Here is an 18904-nt window from a genome sequence, read left to right on the forward strand (position 1 = left end):
ATCCAGCCTATGGCACTAAGACTGATCTTCAACAAGCTGAAAAGTGCACGTCACTTTTTTTATTTTTTATATAAACTGCTGTGTCTACTGTGTTAGACTAACTTGGATTTGGTATGTTGCTTTGGATAAAATGTCATTGTAAATGTATAAAGGTATACAGCATTTGCCATTTAATGTAGGTATTTTTGCATGCTCTTACTTATTTTCTATAATTGGATTGTTCATTTAACTTGACATACAGTGCTTCTGTTCAATTATTAATACTGTGAATGTGCAGGTTCCTTTTATAAGTACAGAATATACGTATATAAGTCCAAAAATGTTAAACTGTAATATGTCTGGAAAATTGCTCTGGGAAAGTTATTCCACCAGCTTCTCGTTACCCTATACCAGTACTCTAGCTGCTTGCTTAACAGTTTTTTTTAAGTATATGTTGGTTCTGCACCTCTACCGATTATTGTGTATACCGATCACAACCCTCTAGTCTTTTTGTCCCGTATGTACAATCAGAATCAAAGACTCATGAGATGGTCATTTTAGCCCAAAATTACAAGCTTGAAATTAAAGTCAAGTTTCAAGTCAAGTTTATTTGTATAGCGCTTTTCACAACAGACATTGTCTCAAAGCAGCGATTAAACACAAAAGGGTTCCGAAAATGTTGTTGCTGATGCCCTGTTGCGCGTTTAAATGTTGTATTGTATACTGTTTTTGTTTTTTCACAAACAAGTTTGCTCTTTGGGGTGGGCGTGTTACGTGTCTGCTGTTTTTTTTTCTACCGCTCTCCCCCTCCCCCCTTTTTGTTGGTTACTGTCTTCAGCTCTTTACTGTCTATAGGTGGAGCCACCTGGTAATTGAAATGGAGGCCTGGAAAAAAAGGACCAATGATGAGCAAGAGTCCTACCAGAGGAGGCGGAGTTTTCTATGTAAAAGCAGCTCCTGAAGTCCCCAGGGGGGGAAAGAAGGAGAGAGCCTGTTGTTTGCTAGTTTGTTTGCTAGCTGTTTGCTAGCTGTCTTGGTTATCCTAGCTCACCTGGTTTAGGAACAGGTAAGAATGTGCGCGCACCTACATTCCACCACGTAGGGTTGGCTATTGTTTAGACACTCTAGTTAGAGGGCAAGTGCCACCCACTGTATTTTCTGGTAGCATAGCCTAGAGTAGTCAGCTAGACTGTTGCTGCTGTTAGTTAGGTTAAGCTTCCAAAATACAGCCTAGAGTAGACCCTTATGTTGTGTTCATTTCTTTGGCACTGTCCATGTTCTTTTGCCAGTGTGAGTCTAGTCTTCTTGACTCTGTGAAACACGCTTGGGATTTGTTTCTTACCTTACTGCTCGTGACCATTAAAACACCAACTACTCTAAACTCTGGTCCTGCTTTTTGTTCAAACGGCCCATAACATCTAACTGGTTATTGTTCCACACTCCCCTAGGCCTAGCCAAGGTGGGAACGTAACAGAACTATTAAGATGTATCTACAGACATTTGTCTGTGTATTATGAATTGAGTATATTTTTATACAACATTTCTTGATTATTGTAATTAATGATATCTTAATGATATATATTTTTTACAGTAAATGTCTTTTAATTTACAGTTATTTGACAGAATTTATCTGTTTTTCTATAGATTATTTATCAACAATAATATTCTGTAATTTAAGTACTTTTGACCATAAAGTCTATTCTGTATTTTTACAACAATTTCTGTAATTTAACGGATTATCTCTGGAAGCCCTGCTGCCAGTCTTTTGACCGGTTTTTATTTTTTTACAGTGTGATATACTGTCAAAATGCTATAAAGCATCTGTTATTAAAAAGTGTGTGCATGTAGAAGAGGAGGTTATTTGGGTTACAATACAGTGAAAGTAAAAGAAAGTCTTATAGCTATGAACAATTTGCACTTTAGTCAGATAGACATGAATAAGTGTAAAGCTTGCAAAGAAAAGGAAATATTTATAAGTAATTATAACGGGTTATAGTTACTCCTAAATATTTAAATTAAGTTGAATTAACGGTAATGGAATTAACGTTACACTTATTTGGTCTGTTTGTCTGGCGAACAGACAGTATAATCTTTAATAATTCTATAGAAGAGGTATCTCCCCGGCCTAGAAAGACGCAACCCCCCTTTACTTTATACCGTGCAATTAATAGAGCATGTAGTTCAGATCAAATGTTGCAGGAACCTTAATATATGAGCAGCACTCAGAGACAATCACTTATGAAAAATACGGCGTTTAATGAATGAGACAAACACAACATAAAACTAACTACACAAACAAACAAAAAGAAATAAAGAAAATAAAAATAAAAATAAACAAAAAGTTAAAAATAGGAAAAGGAGGAAGAGAAAGGAAAAGAAGAAAGGAGAGAAGGAAAGGAATGGCAAGCTTAAACTTCAAAATTAACCACATCCTAAAGGAGACTCGTCGAGGAATTCAAATCCACCTTAAAATTAAGGGGCTCAAACTTAAACACGCATCTAAACTGGTTGGTAAAACGGTTACTTGCATTGGCTTGTTGCACAAGAGTCGGGATGCGGTAAACAAAGGAATCTTTGACGAGTCGGTTAGGAGGGAGTCAGATGTTCTTCCAGGTTCTCCCGAAGATCAGAGAAGGTGTTGTTCTTGAAGATAAAGCTTGCTGGAAGATCTCAAAACGGATTTAAGATCTCATCTCGAAGAGTCGCTGCTGGGCTGTTCTAAGCATCCAACTCTCCGGGCCTTCGGGCCCCGGGCGTCCGAGCCTTTTTCCGATCGAGCTCGCTTGACTTCACTGACTGACTAACTGTTGATTAGTTGGGTTCAAGATGTTTTAAAGGTCCTGAATCCCACCCATCTTTGGGGAAATGGCCAATGCTATGGCCTGAGTTTTTGGAGGGATAAACGGAGAAACTCCCTTTGTTCATGCATTTGTGGGCATGGTTTCCGGGATATACTTGCTTTGGAGAACTTAAAGTTTTATCCAAAGTGTATTAAGACAGTATGGTACATTTCATGATCAAATAAAATGCACCATTGTTTGCAAAATTAGAAACAGAGGTACATTACATAAAGGTAACATTTAACATACTATTAACATACATGTATTTAGGGTATAACTATGTTAATACAATGTTATATTCAGGTATATAAGCTGCACCTTTGTTAGGAAAATAAAGAGAAGATAATTTTATGTCAACTTTGACATCAAGCCTTAAAAGAAAAGACAGCATTAAAACAGATGTACACTGTACCGGGAGCAGTATAACTTATGTTAATACAACATTATATTCTGGTGTATACAATGCACCCTTGTTAGGAAAGAGGGAATAAAGAGAAGATAATTTTAAATCAACAGGGATAAAAAAACAGAGGTATATTACTAAACCTTTTAGAGTGTAACTATTATTGAGGTAGAGTTAAACACTTGCTTTATTTATAGGAGAAGATACAAACAAGATGTATGTTTGTGTCATGTAAAGTGGGACATTCAATCTATTATTTAATTAATAAAAGAATGCTTCCTTTTGGTGTGTGTGTCTGTATATGTGTATGTGTTACAAACAGACGTACTGGGGCCGAGTTTCGAGAGTGAATTGTTCTATGGTTTGAGGGTCCCTGTGGAGTCAACCAGAGAGGCCAAGGGGTTATCTGGCTTTCGGGGTGGTGCATGTATGTGTGTGTGTGTGTGTGTGTGTGTGTGTGTGTGTGTGTGTGTGTGTGTGTGTGTGTGTGTGTGTGTGTACTGTGCAAGGTATAGAGACTGGCTTGTGTTATCAGATGCTGCTTTGAAGTCAGCTGGAGAGGTCAGGGTTTGTCCTGCTTTGTGTCTTCCGGGGTGGGGGTATGACACTGTGGTATACAAACTTTCAATAAAAGTGTAAGCAATGGTGCTCATCCTTTGATTGAAAAGCAGATGTCAAGGTTTAAAAGGAAATGCCTGAGACATGAAATCTAAATGACACCCACCAGATGTTTTAGTGATATGTTACAAATCCTTACATTGAAAAATTACAAGCAGAAGACTTACAGGCAAAAAAGTGGGTAGAAAGCAAGAAATAAAACATAATACAGTGTGTGTGTGTGTGTGTGTGTGTGTCTGTGTATTTGTATGTGCATGTGTATGTGTCTGGGTCTATGTGTGTCTGTCTCTGTGTGTTGTATGCTACCTTTTGGACAAATTCTACCACATGGTTCACACCTTCTCACTCCTTTCTTGTCAACCTCCATCTTATTCGAAGGGCAGCTGCTAACACATGAACCTCCATCTACCACAAAGTTAGCTAAAAAAATTGAGAAAGACAAAACAGGCACTTAAGCCATTACTGCCATAACATGCCATTACTTTCAGGGCATGATATTCTAGTTTTTATAATAAATTTATTAATTGCTTAGTTGCTTTTCATAATTAAATTATTACTTTTTTTAACTTGACTAAACTGTGGTTTAAATGCGATTATAACCGTTACTTTTAATGAGTTTAAATACTTAAACTTAATACTGAAGCAGAAATGATTAAATCAGGAGGAGTGTAACTTACGGGGACACTGGGCTATGCAGACTGATCCATACTGATATTTCTCATTCGGGTTCGGCTCCAGTTTAAATGTTACTTTATTGTATATCACCCCCTGAGGACACAGGGGCACGCAGGAGCCTGAGTCATTGAAACTCCTGCAGGCCTGCACATATGCACAAACATGACAAAAGGTTCAGCTGTGATTCATAATCTTTGTACTGATTTCAGCTCATAATTAGGGTTATTTACTATTTACAAGCCAGATGTATGTGGGGGCTTTGATAACAATGCTGTTAGCGCCCATAATTGATCTAAAAATGACGTTTATAAGCTACAGGTTATGAAACTATGAGTGAGTGGATGCGTGTGTTTTAACTTACAAAGCAATCAGTTTCTTGTGACCCCATGCAGCCTCCTGCACACTCCATGTGGCAACATTCGCTGGGACTTCGGCCAAAACAGCGGCCATTACATTGGGGTGCACACACCAGTTTAGTCACTGAGAGAGAAAATAGCTGAGTGTAAATGTTATATATGAGTTGCAGAAACACATAGTGACAGAAGAGAGAACAAAGATGTGGAAGTGAAGGTAGAGATGTTAAAACTCACGAGTCTGACAGCTGTCTCTGCTTGATCCCCAGCAGTGTCCATCACAAGATTCATGACATGGAACTAAACAGGAAAAGAGAATTTAAAAAATCGTAAAATTTCATGGTCCGGATATTAGTATGTATGTATGATATTAGTATTAGTATGATATAGTATGAACTTTGTTAGCCACTATTTCCTGATCATGGCACAAGCAGGAAAAACATAAGATTGTAGCAGTAAACAGAAAGTAGTAACAAGTGTTGGGGAAAAAAGTGATGTGAAAAATTGTGAATGTGAGTAAGCAGTTCAGTAAAACTTTCATAATGATATACAATTAGATCTAATTTGTCTATTTTGAGCAGACAGAAGTTTCCACAAAACTCATTTGGTGTGCTTTTGTGTGTAGGTGTTGACTGACGTATAAACCTCAATGGCAATAATTACTTTAAGTTTGATTTCCTTTTGGGGAGTCACAGCTCTGGATCTTGATGTTTCTTATTTGCTATGAATAAGGCTTTTAATAAGCTTATTTTTGAATAAGAAAAATGTATATTTTCATGTACATTGAAGTGGTTTGGCAAAACGAGTGCACATCCACATAACAGAAGAAAAATCGGATAGAAATTTTAAGCTTTCATTTGAAGTAAGGTATATCCCTTTTGACATTATTAGCAAGGAGATGGGTATCAAGATTGAGAATGTAGAAAAAGCTTTGGCCTAAACTAGGTTCAAACTAAGCAAATCTTGCATGCAACACCTAAGACACAACTGTGCATACATAGTTTTTTCTGACCCTAAAATACTTAACTGAGTGCCTACGGGCAAAATGTGGTTAACGCCTAACCAAAGTAGTAATGCGGCAAAGGTTTGTCATGCTATATGTCATGCTATATGTCATGCGTATACGGCAAAAAAATTTTGCTTACGCTCTGGTCCATTGTCCTTGATGATGATCTTAGCTTTGCTGTCCTTTACGATATCCAGCCAGTTGATTTGTGGCGCATAGCTCAGGAACTCATTCCGGATGATCTGTACGCCCCCCTCCAAAATTTCTACGCACACACAAAAGGTAATGTAAAAACACATCGAGCATGTCTACACATACAGCAATTACATTATTTAGCAGACGCCCTTATTCAGTGGGACTTGCAAATAATAAATTTTTACAAAATACATACAGTGGTTGATGGTTAAAGACCTTGTAGAACGTTTCTGTGATTCGAACTCACAACCTTCTGAGCAAAAGTACAACATTTTAACCCCTGAGCTACCCCTTCCCACTGACACTATAATTGCTAGTGATGTGTTTAGCACACTAAATACTGTGTGATCCTACGACAGCACCCGTAGGTATGACGGTTATAAATTTCGCTATTACAGTGTTATAAGTCATTATTCTGGGAGGCGGTCAACACGTCAACAGCAAAATGCTCAAAATAGCCTGATCCTTTGCATTGGCCAAGGCAAAGAAGTGATGTCTTTCAAATAAAAAGCACACACGATCTACAACAATCGAAAAAAAAAAAAACATTTCACAGGTTTTTTTCATAACACATAATACATACACAACCAAGACTCCAGGAAACAAAGCTCGTCAGAATCTTTAGTTTGTAAACGTAACAACGGAATGTTGTACAATCTTGTTTTGCATAACAACACTATCTGTTACCTGTTGTAGTTGTGTATGCTCAATATGGTCGCACAACTGGATATTTGTAACAATTCTCAAACTGTAAAATTTGCAGAATTAAATAAATAAAGATAAAAATCGAACTACAGAAACTTCAGATGAATTCTTCTTGCAAGTTCACATCGCATAATACTGCAGTATAATTGAGTTGAAAGATGAAATGAAAAGAAAAGGGTACGAGTTGAACAAGGATTATTTTTGCAGGAGCAAATGTCACATTTTAGACAAGTTGCTGCAGTGCAGAGTGAGGGGAAAAAATATTAACTACTCTTTTATCTATGTTGGACCTGGTAAACTGATGAACATAGAATAAGTTTCATGTCACACCACACACACACACACACACACACACACACACACACACACACACACACACACATTAGCAGGATGCCCTACTCCCCCAGATACATCAATGCACTCACTCTTACAAACTCCCGCATATGCAGTATGTAACAAAAACCTTCCTAGTTGCAGTAGATGCCTGACTGGAGCAGGCATGGGCTTGTCCCTGAAACTATCTGTGTGACAGTTAACAGTCACACTGAAAACACACACCTATTGTAGAACTTAAAATAAGGTATACATTACATTATAGGTCAGATTTCACGATAAACAAAAAAACTGGTATTTCTTGTAAGATTTGGTTTGTTTCATAGGTGTTTGTGTCGTGATGCATTTACAGTCCAATCCATAACAATGTAGAGCATCTGGTTTCTGAACTGAGAGCGAATATACATTTTGTATAGGTACACAAACTTTGTTTTATTTTTTATATCATTGTTGTATTATTAACTTATATATACACACTATAATTTAAATGTATCCTCTCTAGTGTCTTTTTTACTTGTGTGGTTGCTCTTTTTTTCACACCCTCAGTTTTTGGGTGGCACTGTGGTGAAGTGGGTAGTGATGCCACCTCACAGCTCTAGGTTGCCTGGTATGATGCTGAGTTTAGTTTACTGTCTTGTGTGGATTTCTTTTGGGTTCTGTGGTTGCTTCCTTCTTTCCAAACATCTAAGAAGGTGAACGGGTGCATTCAATTGTGTATGGTGGCCTATGATGCACTGGGCATTCTATAGACTGTGTTCCTTCCTTGCATGCAGTGTTGATTAATAACATTTAGTGTTTTAAAAGCACCTCCAGATTCACTGCATCCATGAACAATGATAACTGAATGTTCCTTTCTTCTATTTAGCTGTCCTTTAATTCTATTACTCCATGACAGTCAAAGGTTTTTCAAAACCTTATACATTCGGTTTCATATGAAATTTGAAAATGGCAAAAACTTTTATTAATTTATTCGATACTTTTATCACACCACATGCAAAAATGTTTCCTGGCTTAGCAAAAACGGTTTAATATTTTTTTCTGAGATGATTGGAAGCACTATAAACCTATTATGTTTAAAATCGTAATAATAATGTTTTATCAAGAATTTGGTATTGAAATTAATTTGTTTAGTATAACCAAGTACAAAATAAAGTGCATTATTTGTTCAATTCAAGAGCAAAAAATTCAGAGTTATGTAAGAAACTCCTAATGAGGCTGCTGATCTGGTTGTCCAAATTATAGAACATTAATGAAAATTAATGGAATAAATTAAAACACTTAATTGCCTTTGTCTGTTCTTACTTAGTGCCACACCTCTCACCAAGTAGAAAGTGGAGAAGGAAGCAGATACAAAATGTGGTAATTTGTAACTATCAGTGGTACAAAAAAAATAGGTACACTGATAGAATCTATGTGTGTGTGTGTGTGTGTGTGTGTGTGTGTGTGTGTGTGTGTGTGTGTGTGTGTGTGTTTGTGTGTACCTGTCAGATGTGTAAGGCCAAGCTCCTTAATCCCATACTCTCCATCCTTCTGGTAGTTAACTAAGACTGCGAGAGCAAAGCGTTTTTTATACAGCGATGTTCCTCTGATCACTCGTAACTGCTCCAAAGGCAGGTATCTGAACTGGTTTATCGCTATTAAAACATAACCTGTGACCTCACAAATTGACTAGAAGAGAGAGAGAGAGAGAGAGAGAGAGAGAGAGAGAGAGAGAGAGAGAGAGAGACAGATACAGGAAAGCAGAGAAACAGAAGAATGGGTAGAAAAAAACCATACAAATGTGAGGCTTTATAATAGAATCAGCTCACCATTGAATGACAAGAGAGTTTGTGACACACACACACATACACACAGGCACACACACACACACACACACACACACACACACACACACACACACAGTGAATATATAAATAACAAATAACACCATAAACTAACCAAAAGAATATATATTTAAATGTATTTATGTGTTTGTATGTGTGTCAGGAGTCACGCACCTTGTTTGGTATCGGGAGACTGCGCGCGCGCAGGTGTACTGAGACACAAGCAGGGCAGCGCCACGCACAGCGCGAGCACCTGCACAGTCCACGCGCTCATCCTCCTCCTCACTCTGCGCTCCACACACATCCCGCACTCAGGTACTCATATCCCAGAGAGAAACACACACAGTTTCCGGTCTCTCACATACATCTACTACAGTCTCTAAGTAAGAGCATAACCCAGGGCTTTAATGTTCTTTAACTCCTGCGGAATAATCTCGCGCGTCCGACCTGCTGCTCCTCAACCCTCACTCGTCGTGCCGTGATTCAGTGGCGGTAAAACCCAGGTGTCGTCACTCCTTCCTCCTATAATAAACCTTTAAAAAAATATATAAAAAAAAGGCTAAAAAATGATACAAAAACACAAAAGAATCCTCAGGACAGAGACAGAGTTGCCTTTGCTCGGTTCACTTTCGTGGTAAATATGCCTACCTGTTTACTGCGGTGTGTGTAACAATGCTCTGAAAGCCCATTGGCTCCCTGTCTGATCAATGGACCAATCAGAATCGCGAGCGTCGAAATGCCTTTACTATGTAGTGAACCTTGTACTGATGCACCTTGGTGAACAGGTTACTAGACATCGGGGAATAGCTAAGAGTGATAAGACTCACTCTCTCTCTCTCTCTCTCTCTCTCTCTCTCTCTCTCTCTCTCTCTCTCTCTCTCTCCTGTCCTTGCAGATTAGCATTGTTAAATGATGAGGGAGAAACGCTGGAAGGCCACATTGTACAGAGACATTGTCAAAAATCTGCTGTGCGTTACTCAAACACAAAAGTCATTTATCTTGAATGACACTTCATCTTCATCTTCATCTTCATCTTCATCACACACACACACACACACACACACACACACACACACACACACACACACACACACACACGTCACTTTGTTGATGTCTAGGATGACTCGCTTTTTAAACAGAAATCTGTTAACATCATATTAACAGAACAAATGTCAACATTTTATTGCATGCATGAGTAACTCAACTTAAAAAATAAACAACTTGCTGACAGAAGTGTTACTACTTATAGTGCCAAACTACTCGGGCAACAACAATAAAAGCAAAAATATTTGTTCTAAATAGTTTGAAAATTTTTAGTCAGGACAAAATTTCTAAATGACAAACTCAAAGCTTAATGAGAGGTAAGAAATGAAAATCTTGGAGATTGAAGTATGGGTGTTGTGGGTAAATATGCACTAGAATCTCAAAGATTAAGTTAGGATTTTAATAAGGTGGTGAGGATACAAACCCAAATCCTATTCTCCAAGATTTATTTTGGTTTAACTTTGCTGTTTTATAAATGACAGTCAGACCTGGTGCTTATGTACTTATTTCCTTGTGGGAATCTGGCGACCTCTTCAGGCTTTAATGAAGAATACACCTACATCATCAGAGCTTTCATCATTGCAGCAACAATTGAGAAACAAAAATAGAAGCTTGCACTATTGTGAGACATTCTTTATGAATTTTCTTCACATAAAACACAAAGGTAAATAAATAATATACAATTTACATACCGATATTGAAAAATTATTGATTGTCCAGAAAAAGGCCATGAAAAAGTGATTGCTTTCATTCTGGCCACAACCAGACAATAAAAAAAGTTCAATTTACAAGTTCAGTTTGGGTTCAAAGTACAGTCATGTAGGGTCTATTTTACCTGGATTTTCTTTCAGATCATTTTTTTATTCCAAATTCCAAATAAAAGAAAGTATTTTATTTTTTTAAATGAAACAAAACAAATAAAAACCACTTCTCTAATAATAACAGAAACAGGTAAAAAGACATCAAATTTATAAATGACATTACAGTGTGTCTGGTGCAACTACAAACAAAAAACAACTTTCTGACATTAAGATTTATTTTTCAATTTAAACTTTATTAAAACTCACAGCTTAGATTTGTTCCCAATTATTTTCCACCCACAAAAAAATCTATTTATTAATTCACAAAATCAATAACTTATATGAGTATTTTTTTTTTTTTTTTTAGGTAATACATCATATAAGGCCACAAAAAACTGGGCACATACGATGTGGATCACACATTACAGTATGTGTGGATAGCACAGACACATGATCTAATGTAGAATTAGACTTTTAGATAGTTTGTGTAAATGGTACTAAAAATCAAAAGTAGTAAAATGGATGAACAGCAATCCTTTGCTTGCACTATGACTTTATTTCCACTGATCTGGAACATCTTCAGTTACACAGTACTGTAAAGCACCAGCATTGTTTTATTTATATATATATATATATATATATATATATATATATATATATATATATATATATATATATATATATATATACTCTGTCAAAATGCTATAAAGCATCTGTATTAAAAAGTGTGTGCGTGAGGTTATTTGAGTTACAATACAGTGAAAGTAAAAGAAAGTCTTATAGTTGTGAACAATTTGCCCTTCAGTCAGATAGACATGGATAAGTGTAAAGTTCAGATTAAGTCCTCGCCTTCAACAGATTTACTTGGTCTAACAGCTGTTTATTGAGAATCTATAGGATTTGAAAATGTGCACATGACTCACAGTGGTATTAGTACTATGAATGTTTTTCTGTAGCATAGAATTGAGTTCAGAACAGCAGCGTTTATGTTACAGTAATATAGTCTGAGTATTATGGCAAAATTTACTTTAGCACAGCATCTGCAGCCTAATGTAGTAAGTCTGCTATCAAAAGACCATGCACTACTATTCGTCTGGATGCCTTGGTAAACACGATATTTTTTATTTTACACAGAGTTTCAGCACTGTGTGAAATGGATACGTACTGTATGAAAACTGATTTACCAACCCTTCGGCAAAAAACAACCCTGCTGCATAAATATTCAAATAATCATTCTGTTTCTACTTGAAGACAATATTCAAATACATACAATAAATAAAGACCATGTGACACAATATGAGCAACAAAACAAAAAACACACAGAATTCACATTCAGTGGGAGTGATATGTTAAAAATCCTTACATCGAATATTACAAGCAGAAGACTAACAGGCAACAGAGGGAAAGATAGCAAGAAATAAAACATAATACAGTGTGTGTGTGTGTGTGTGTGTGTGTGTGTGTGTGTGTGTGTGTGTGTGTGCATACTAGTAGTTTGCTCTTTTATTTACTAACATTATTCAGCTTCTCACAGCATTAAATGCAACAGCGCATCACATTAAATGACATCACCTGTAATTCAATAAACAAACATTCACAAAAATCACATTAAATGACATCACCTGTAATTTAATAAACAAACATTCACATGCAACATGTACAACAATGATGAATCTATCTATCTATCTATCTATCTATCTATCTATCTATCTATCTATCTATCTATCTATCTATCTATCTATCTATCTATCTATCTATCTATCTATCTATCTATCTATCTATCTATCTATCTATCTATCTATCTATCTATCTATCTATCTATCTATCTATCTATCTATCTATCTGGGCAGCATGCATGCCATGCAGACAACAGCTTCATGTGAACAAATAACACTACAATCTTACACCCTGTTTCTTTTCCCCGACACTCTACCCACGTAAAACAACACAGCCTCAACATTCTAATGGAACTGTATCATGCTGTGCTGCTTCAATGCTTCAGCAGCCAACAATACCAAAAAGCAAACCGTGTTATTGGTATTCCACCGTTTCTGCTACTCCACTTGCTTATAAATTTTATCGTTAACATCTAAATGATCAGCCATTCATGATACCAGCCTACTAACACTGCAAATCACGTCAAAGCAGCATGCAACACCTAGCAGATCTATACCTCTACAACACACATACATGCAATCTACTGTCTACCGAGCCACAACACCGACTATATGAGCCACAGTGAATGAGAAAGCCATGCAGGAGGACACAGTGGGGAGCATGTTTACAAAGTGTACTCAACTCTGACTAACACAGTTACTAACCAGCAGGAGAAGGAGACAGCTGCTTAATGTTAGTGTGTGCATGTATGAGTGCGTGTGTGTGTGTTTGTGTGTGTGTGTGTGTGTGTGTGTGTGTGTGTGTTTGAGACAAACTGAACATACTCCATAGAAAATCTAATTGAAACATCGAACAGATGAAATTGCTTCAACTTGATATTTAAGAGAAATGTGTGAAAAAGTTTAATACAGAGAAACCAAGTGTCAGAGAAAACAGTGCCTGAATAGATAATGACTATTGACTGGGATGTTATATTATACTGTTTACTTGACTGAGAGTGTGTTTCCGGGTCCATTTTACACCGAATACAGAGAAACCGCCAAAAAGAGCAGAGACATAAATGTGCTGTGTGCTTATGTGTTTGCCGAGGTGCACGTGTGTCCGTGTGTCCATATATATTTTCGATGTGTAAACGTGTGTGACAAGTCCATTTACACAGACCATCTGAAGGCTCTAATAACCACACTTTTGCAAAAATAATAAAAAATAATGTAAACAAACGAAACCAAACCAAATAATAACGATAACCCCAAGTCACCCCGCCCCTTGCCCTAAATAAGCTCTCTACACCTGCCTGAGACCCCTCACTTCTTATTCTTTAGCTGATTGGCCAACCAGTCAAGGCCTTCATACAGGCCGTCACCACTGGTTGCGCAGGTAGCCTGGATGTACCAGTTGCGGTGACGCAGCGAGTGGAGGCCCAGCTTGTCTGTGATCTCAGCTGCATTCATTGCATTAGGCAGGTCCTGTTACAAGGTGAAGACAGAGCACAGTGTTACAGTGAGAACAAATGATTAACCCCAAGCGCTTTTAGATTGCATTTTCATTTAAAGCATTCATCCTAAAGAAAGTTTCCAGGTGCTGTAAATGGAGAGAACAAGGGCGAACCTGTTTGTTGGCAAAAACAAGGAGAACAGCATCACGCAACTCATCTTCTGCCAGCATCCTCATTAGCTCCTCCCTGGCTTCATTCACTCGCTCTCGATCATTACTGTCCACCACAAAGATCAGACCTGCAAGCAAATAAAACTCAGTGTCAGGAATTCCCTTTCTTGGTACATGTCATTGTTCCCAGCACATCGAGTGCTTTTACATGTCATGTTTTGCTTGCGGGTCAAAATGTGCTGTTGTAATTGTTTTGGATTCATTTTTTTTTTTGCTTTCAGTTCATTGAGAAAAGAGAGAGAGAGAGAGAGAGAGAGAGAGAGAGAGAGAGAGAGAGAGAGAGAGAGAGAGAGAGAGAGAGAGAGAGAGAGAGAGAGAAATATATTTTTATACTGCCTTTAACTTCACTATAGCAGAACAATTGTTCCTTAGTGTTGTTTCTGCTTGACTATGAAAGCAGAAGCCTGAGCCAATCGAGTTCATTAAGCTAAAAATCAAATCATGCAGGATTTTACCAAAAGCATATGCCCTGTAAGCAAATCTGATAGAAATTAACCAGATTTGTTGAAGTAAGTCTGGCTTATCAAAAGGGCTTGCTTTCTTATCCTGGTGTGCAAAAAACTGAATGAGGCAGAAGAAACTATACTAGAAGTGTGTGTGTGTGTGTGTGTGTGTGTGTGTGTGTGTGTGTGTGTGTGTGTGTGTGTGTGTGTGTGTGTGAGAGTGAGTGTGTAAAGAAGACTGGCTAGTGAATTTACCCTGTGTGTTTTGAAAGTAGTGTCTCCAGAGAGGTCGAATCTTATCCTGGCCACCAACGTCCCACACAGTGAAACTGATGTTCTTATACTCCACTGTCTCTACATTAAAGCCTGGAAAAAAATACTAAATGTATCATTTTGGGGCCAAAAAAAACACATTCAAGTTTTTATCTACTTGAATATTATTGAACAGTTCTAGCCTGCTATATTGTATCTATTACTATACTAGCGGAAGTTCCTAAATTATAAAAAACATATATACAATAGCCTGAATATTATATTGTAAAAGTTGAGAAACACGAATTATACAAAAACATTTACTTTGCACAAACCACTTCATTTTTTTTTTCTGTGTCTATTTCATATTTAATGTAAGCTTTTGGTTGATTCACTTCTGTATTTTACTGTATATTATTCTTCATAAATTTTCTGTATTATGGAAAATGTGGTGGAAATGTCCCCTGGTGGTCTAGTGGTTAAGATGCAGTGCTCTCACCACTGCGACCCGGGTTCGATCCCCGGTCAGGAAACCATCCCCAGCCACTCTCAGTGCTGGTCCCAAGCCCGGATAAATTGGGGATAAATTGGGGAGGGTTGCGTTAAGAAGGGCATCCAGCGTAAAACATGTGCCAAATCAAACGTGCAGAGGATCCGCTGTGGCGACCCCTAACGGGAGAAGCCGAAAAGAAAGTTTTTATGGAAAATGTGGTGGAAAGTGAAAGGGGCCAAGTCAGGTGGTGTAACCTGTTATTAAAATAATAGGTAGGGAAGGAGAGAGAATGGAGTAGAAAGAGAGAGACTTTTTTCTCCCATTAGGGGTCCCCACAGCGGATCATCCGCATGTTTGATTTGGCACATGTTTTTACGCTGGATGCCCTTCCTTACGCAACCCTCTCCATTTATCCGGGCTTGGGACCGGCACTAAGAGTGGCTGGGGTTGGTTCCCTGACCAGGGATCGAACCCGGGCCACAGCGGTGAGAGGGCCGCATCCTAAACACTAGACCACCAGGGAAGAAGAAAGAGAAAAAAATGTGTATTTATTTATTTTGGGGAAACTGTAGAAAGAATCCTAATATTAAAGCATGAAAGTCAAATACAAACATTTATTTAGTTATATACAGCATGCATATTGGATTGTAAGGCGATCCAGTCTTTTTTTTTATCTTAGTCACTTGTTGTATACAATGAATACATTTGTTTAATATCATTGGGCCACACCCTGTCCCATCAAACACAGTAAAAGCTGAAAAACGTACAACGTGCTGGTTCAGACTTTGCTTTACTCTAAGTTATAATACATTAATAAAATAGCTCTTACCAATTGTGGGAATGGTGGTAACAATCTCCCCCAGCTTGAGTTTGTACAGAATGGTTGTTTTACCAGCTGCATCCAATCCAACCATCAAAATCCTCATCTCCTTCTTCCCTATCAGGCTCTTCAGCAGATTACCAAAAATATTCCCCATGATTCAGCAGTAAGCTTCTTCAGAATAGCAATCTGTAGATGTGCAGTGTATTAAAACAAAATCAGAAAGGTAATTATACACAATTATTGAATTATTGAATAAAAGAATACTGTACTTTGTGACTCAAAGCTATAAGTAAAACTACCATGAACTGAATTCTCATATACACCACACACACATAAGATGTGAGCCTGCCATTCCTTCGAGCTGCACTCCATTCTGTTTGATCTTCTCTTCTTTGTTCACACATACAGTATCTCTCAGACACACTGAATCTTTCACAGGTCATTTCATTTGCAAAATGCCCACACACTGATTTTCTACTCATTGTGTTTGTGCTCATCCCCTAGTAAACATGTTAGCGGATAACCTGCTATCAAACATTCATGCATTCATTATCAGTAACTGGCTTAGTGGATCTGGAACTCATGAAACGTCATTAAAAATATTACTATTAGACTGAAAACAGCATCTTTTATAATACACTTTCCAAAACATTTTATCTATTACTCTAAAACGATTTTCAGTTTTTAGGGGACTGTTAAAGATTTTATACTGAACCCCAACACAAGGATTTCCCATACAGAAAATGTTCCAAATACAACAATGTTAATTCATTCAGTAATAAAAGTGTTGTATATGGAACATTTTCATATACTACATATAAAAAACATAAAACTTAGTAGTACCTTAAAAAAATATATAAATAATAACCAGACTAAATCACTCACCCCTACACTGAACCAAACATCCAGCTTGTGAACACTGCCCTACATTCCATCTGCTCTTCTGATTAAATGTGCCTAATATACACTTTGTGTCGTGATTAATATCAGTGATTAATATCTGATAGTGATTAATATGGCTGAGACATACAGGACACTATAGGAGGCGGGCTGTGGTGCTGAGCTACACCTCCGCCCTCCCCTGCTTCACACCAGACCATATGAAAGATTTTCTGTACCTTTAACGCAATGAGAGAGCATATGATGGACAATAAACACCATCTTGCAACCAAGATGATGGACCACTGTCGGATTAATGAGAAGCTCGTGACCTACACGCTCTTCTCGCGTGTCACAGACAAACAGCATCAAGACCTCACAATTATTTAAACGCAAAGCCTGCACAACTGACTGACGCAAATAGTCTCCGTATAGGCCTGCTTTACCGGCTTTACTAGATCAACAAAATGCAAACCCCGGGCTACAATGAGGCATCACGGAATGTCAGCGTGGGCTTTTTCACAGCCTACAGAGGGGGAAAAAAGCCTGCGATTAGGTTTTTCATCATATGTCTCCACGCTTCACTGGACGCAGTGATGCCTGGCTAGACAGATAGAAACACAACGGCAATGTCAAAGCCATGGTATGAAACAATGCGTTAGATTAAAAAAAAAATAGAAAGAGGAATAGAAGCCGCAATGGCGAAGTCGCGGGTCGGTGTCTTCATTCATTCAGCGACATTGAGGCGCTAGCCGGAGAGCCGGGGTGCTGAAACGCCCCTCGCCCGCCTCATCTTTCTCCAAAAGCCTTTAAATAAATGCAATTAACTCAGGAACTGCTTTCTCCGTGTATCACGTGTACTGTCAACGACTACAAATGGGTTCATTAGAAGGCAATTAAAATAATCTAATGTCCTACCTTACCTGTTTCGGAGATGACACCAGCCGATTTCGCATAAGGAGAAGTAGGAGGAAATCTCGCTGTAGGCCTGCTGAGAATTCAACTTTTCTCGCGATAAGTCAGTGGAGCGCTCCCCATGCCTTACTATTCCAGTCATGCTTACAGAAGACGCTAAGCTTCTCTCAGCATTTTAAATAATTGTTAAATTTGGTCTTTCTCTCTCTCTCTCTCTCTCTCTCTCTCTCTCTCTCTCTCTCTCTCTCTCTCTCTCTCTCTCTCACTGTCCTGGAGACTCTTTAACGTTTGTCCCTTGAAAAGTTTTGTAGATTTACTTTTATATATACACATCTGATTGACAGATAAGACAGAATCAGTATGTGCGCAGTTATAATTAGGTCATGCACAGTATGTGGGCTTATTGTTTTCCATACATGTCATTGAAATATTTTGTTAATGCCTCATGAAAAAGACAACTACACAGGTATACTTCCATTTCAACACACATTTCAATTCAAGTGCAAGATCTGCAATCTGCAAAAGCATCCGCAATGTATATCAAGTGCTTGTGTGATACTAATACACATTAATATGTAGAAAAGATGCAGTTTATTAAAAGCCCCCAAATCTAAATGTCAACTGTAAATATAGTGAAGGAAGTTTGGAATCACATCTTTAACAGTTTTTAATATCTACTCATTTATCTTAGGCTATTTATTATAAAAGCACAACTTCAGTTATATTTTCCCCAGAAATAATGTTAGCTAGCCTAGTTTTTGACAGTGGGCTAACAATGACTGTTAAATTATATGTTACAGGATATAGACTATTTCGATGATGAAAACAATAACAAATGCGTTGTGATGATACTGCACATGTCTGGTCATAAAGCACGGACACATACTTTTAAAGTTTAGCTAAAACAGAACAGGTATTTCTGTAAAAAGCAAAAAAAAAAAAAAAAAAAAAAAAAAAAAAAGATAATTATTTGAAATTACCAGGCTCCTTAAATTTAACAATGAAGCAACACCTAAAGTACCAGATGCGTATTACTATCTGGT

General features: G+C 37.7%; 2 protein-coding genes across 9 annotated transcripts in view; both read right to left on the reverse strand.

Moving 5' to 3' along the window:
* erbb3a (erb-b2 receptor tyrosine kinase 3a) overlaps positions 1 to 9863 on the reverse strand; it is a 52058-nt gene extending 42195 nt beyond the window's left edge. Inside the window, exons 1-6 of one of the 4 annotated variants that reach the window (XM_083527984.1) lie at positions 8589 to 8780; positions 6014 to 6139; positions 5106 to 5168; positions 4877 to 4995; positions 4518 to 4659; positions 4147 to 4260 (exon numbers count right to left, since the gene is read on the reverse strand). In XM_083527984.1, the coding sequence (XP_083384110.1) occupies positions 4147 to 4260; positions 4518 to 4659; positions 4877 to 4924 (304 nt within the window). In that variant the 5' untranslated portion in view covers positions 4925 to 4995; positions 5106 to 5168; positions 6014 to 6139; positions 8589 to 8780. Of the gene's footprint in view, positions 1 to 4146; positions 4261 to 4517; positions 4660 to 4876; positions 4996 to 5105; positions 5169 to 6013; positions 6140 to 7199; positions 7316 to 8588; positions 8781 to 9104; positions 9558 to 9578 lie in introns of those variants that run through there. The other 3 variants (XM_083527983.1, XM_083527980.1, XM_083527981.1) reach the window with 3 other exon arrangements.
* On the reverse strand, positions 1777 to 18099 carry arf3b (ADP-ribosylation factor 3b). Of its 5 annotated transcripts, none has more exons than XR_014531365.1 (6): positions 17870 to 18099; positions 16074 to 16253; positions 14755 to 14865; positions 14000 to 14124; positions 11573 to 13857; positions 1777 to 1896 (listed from the first exon to the last, which is right to left on the reverse strand). XR_014531365.1 is itself a non-coding variant. In XM_083528542.1 (5 exons), the coding sequence occupies exons 2-5, from the start codon at positions 16219 to 16221 to the stop codon at positions 13696 to 13698; spliced, it is 546 nt and encodes a 181-aa protein (XP_083384668.1). In that variant the 5' UTR covers positions 16222 to 16253; positions 16367 to 17815; the 3' UTR covers positions 11873 to 13695. The 5 variants fall into 5 exon arrangements, 2 of the variants coding, with proteins under 2 accessions (XP_083384668.1, XP_083384669.1); XR_014531366.1 differs by having other exon boundaries at positions 17865 to 18009; XR_014531367.1 differs by lacking the exon at positions 17870 to 18099 and adding an exon at positions 16400 to 17747.
* Between the last annotated feature and the right edge of the window lie 805 nt (positions 18100 to 18904).

This window comes from Silurus aristotelis, assembly GCF_946808225.1.
Source record: "Silurus aristotelis genome assembly, chromosome: 2".
Classification (NCBI taxonomy): domain Eukaryota; kingdom Metazoa; phylum Chordata; class Actinopteri; order Siluriformes; family Siluridae; genus Silurus; species Silurus aristotelis.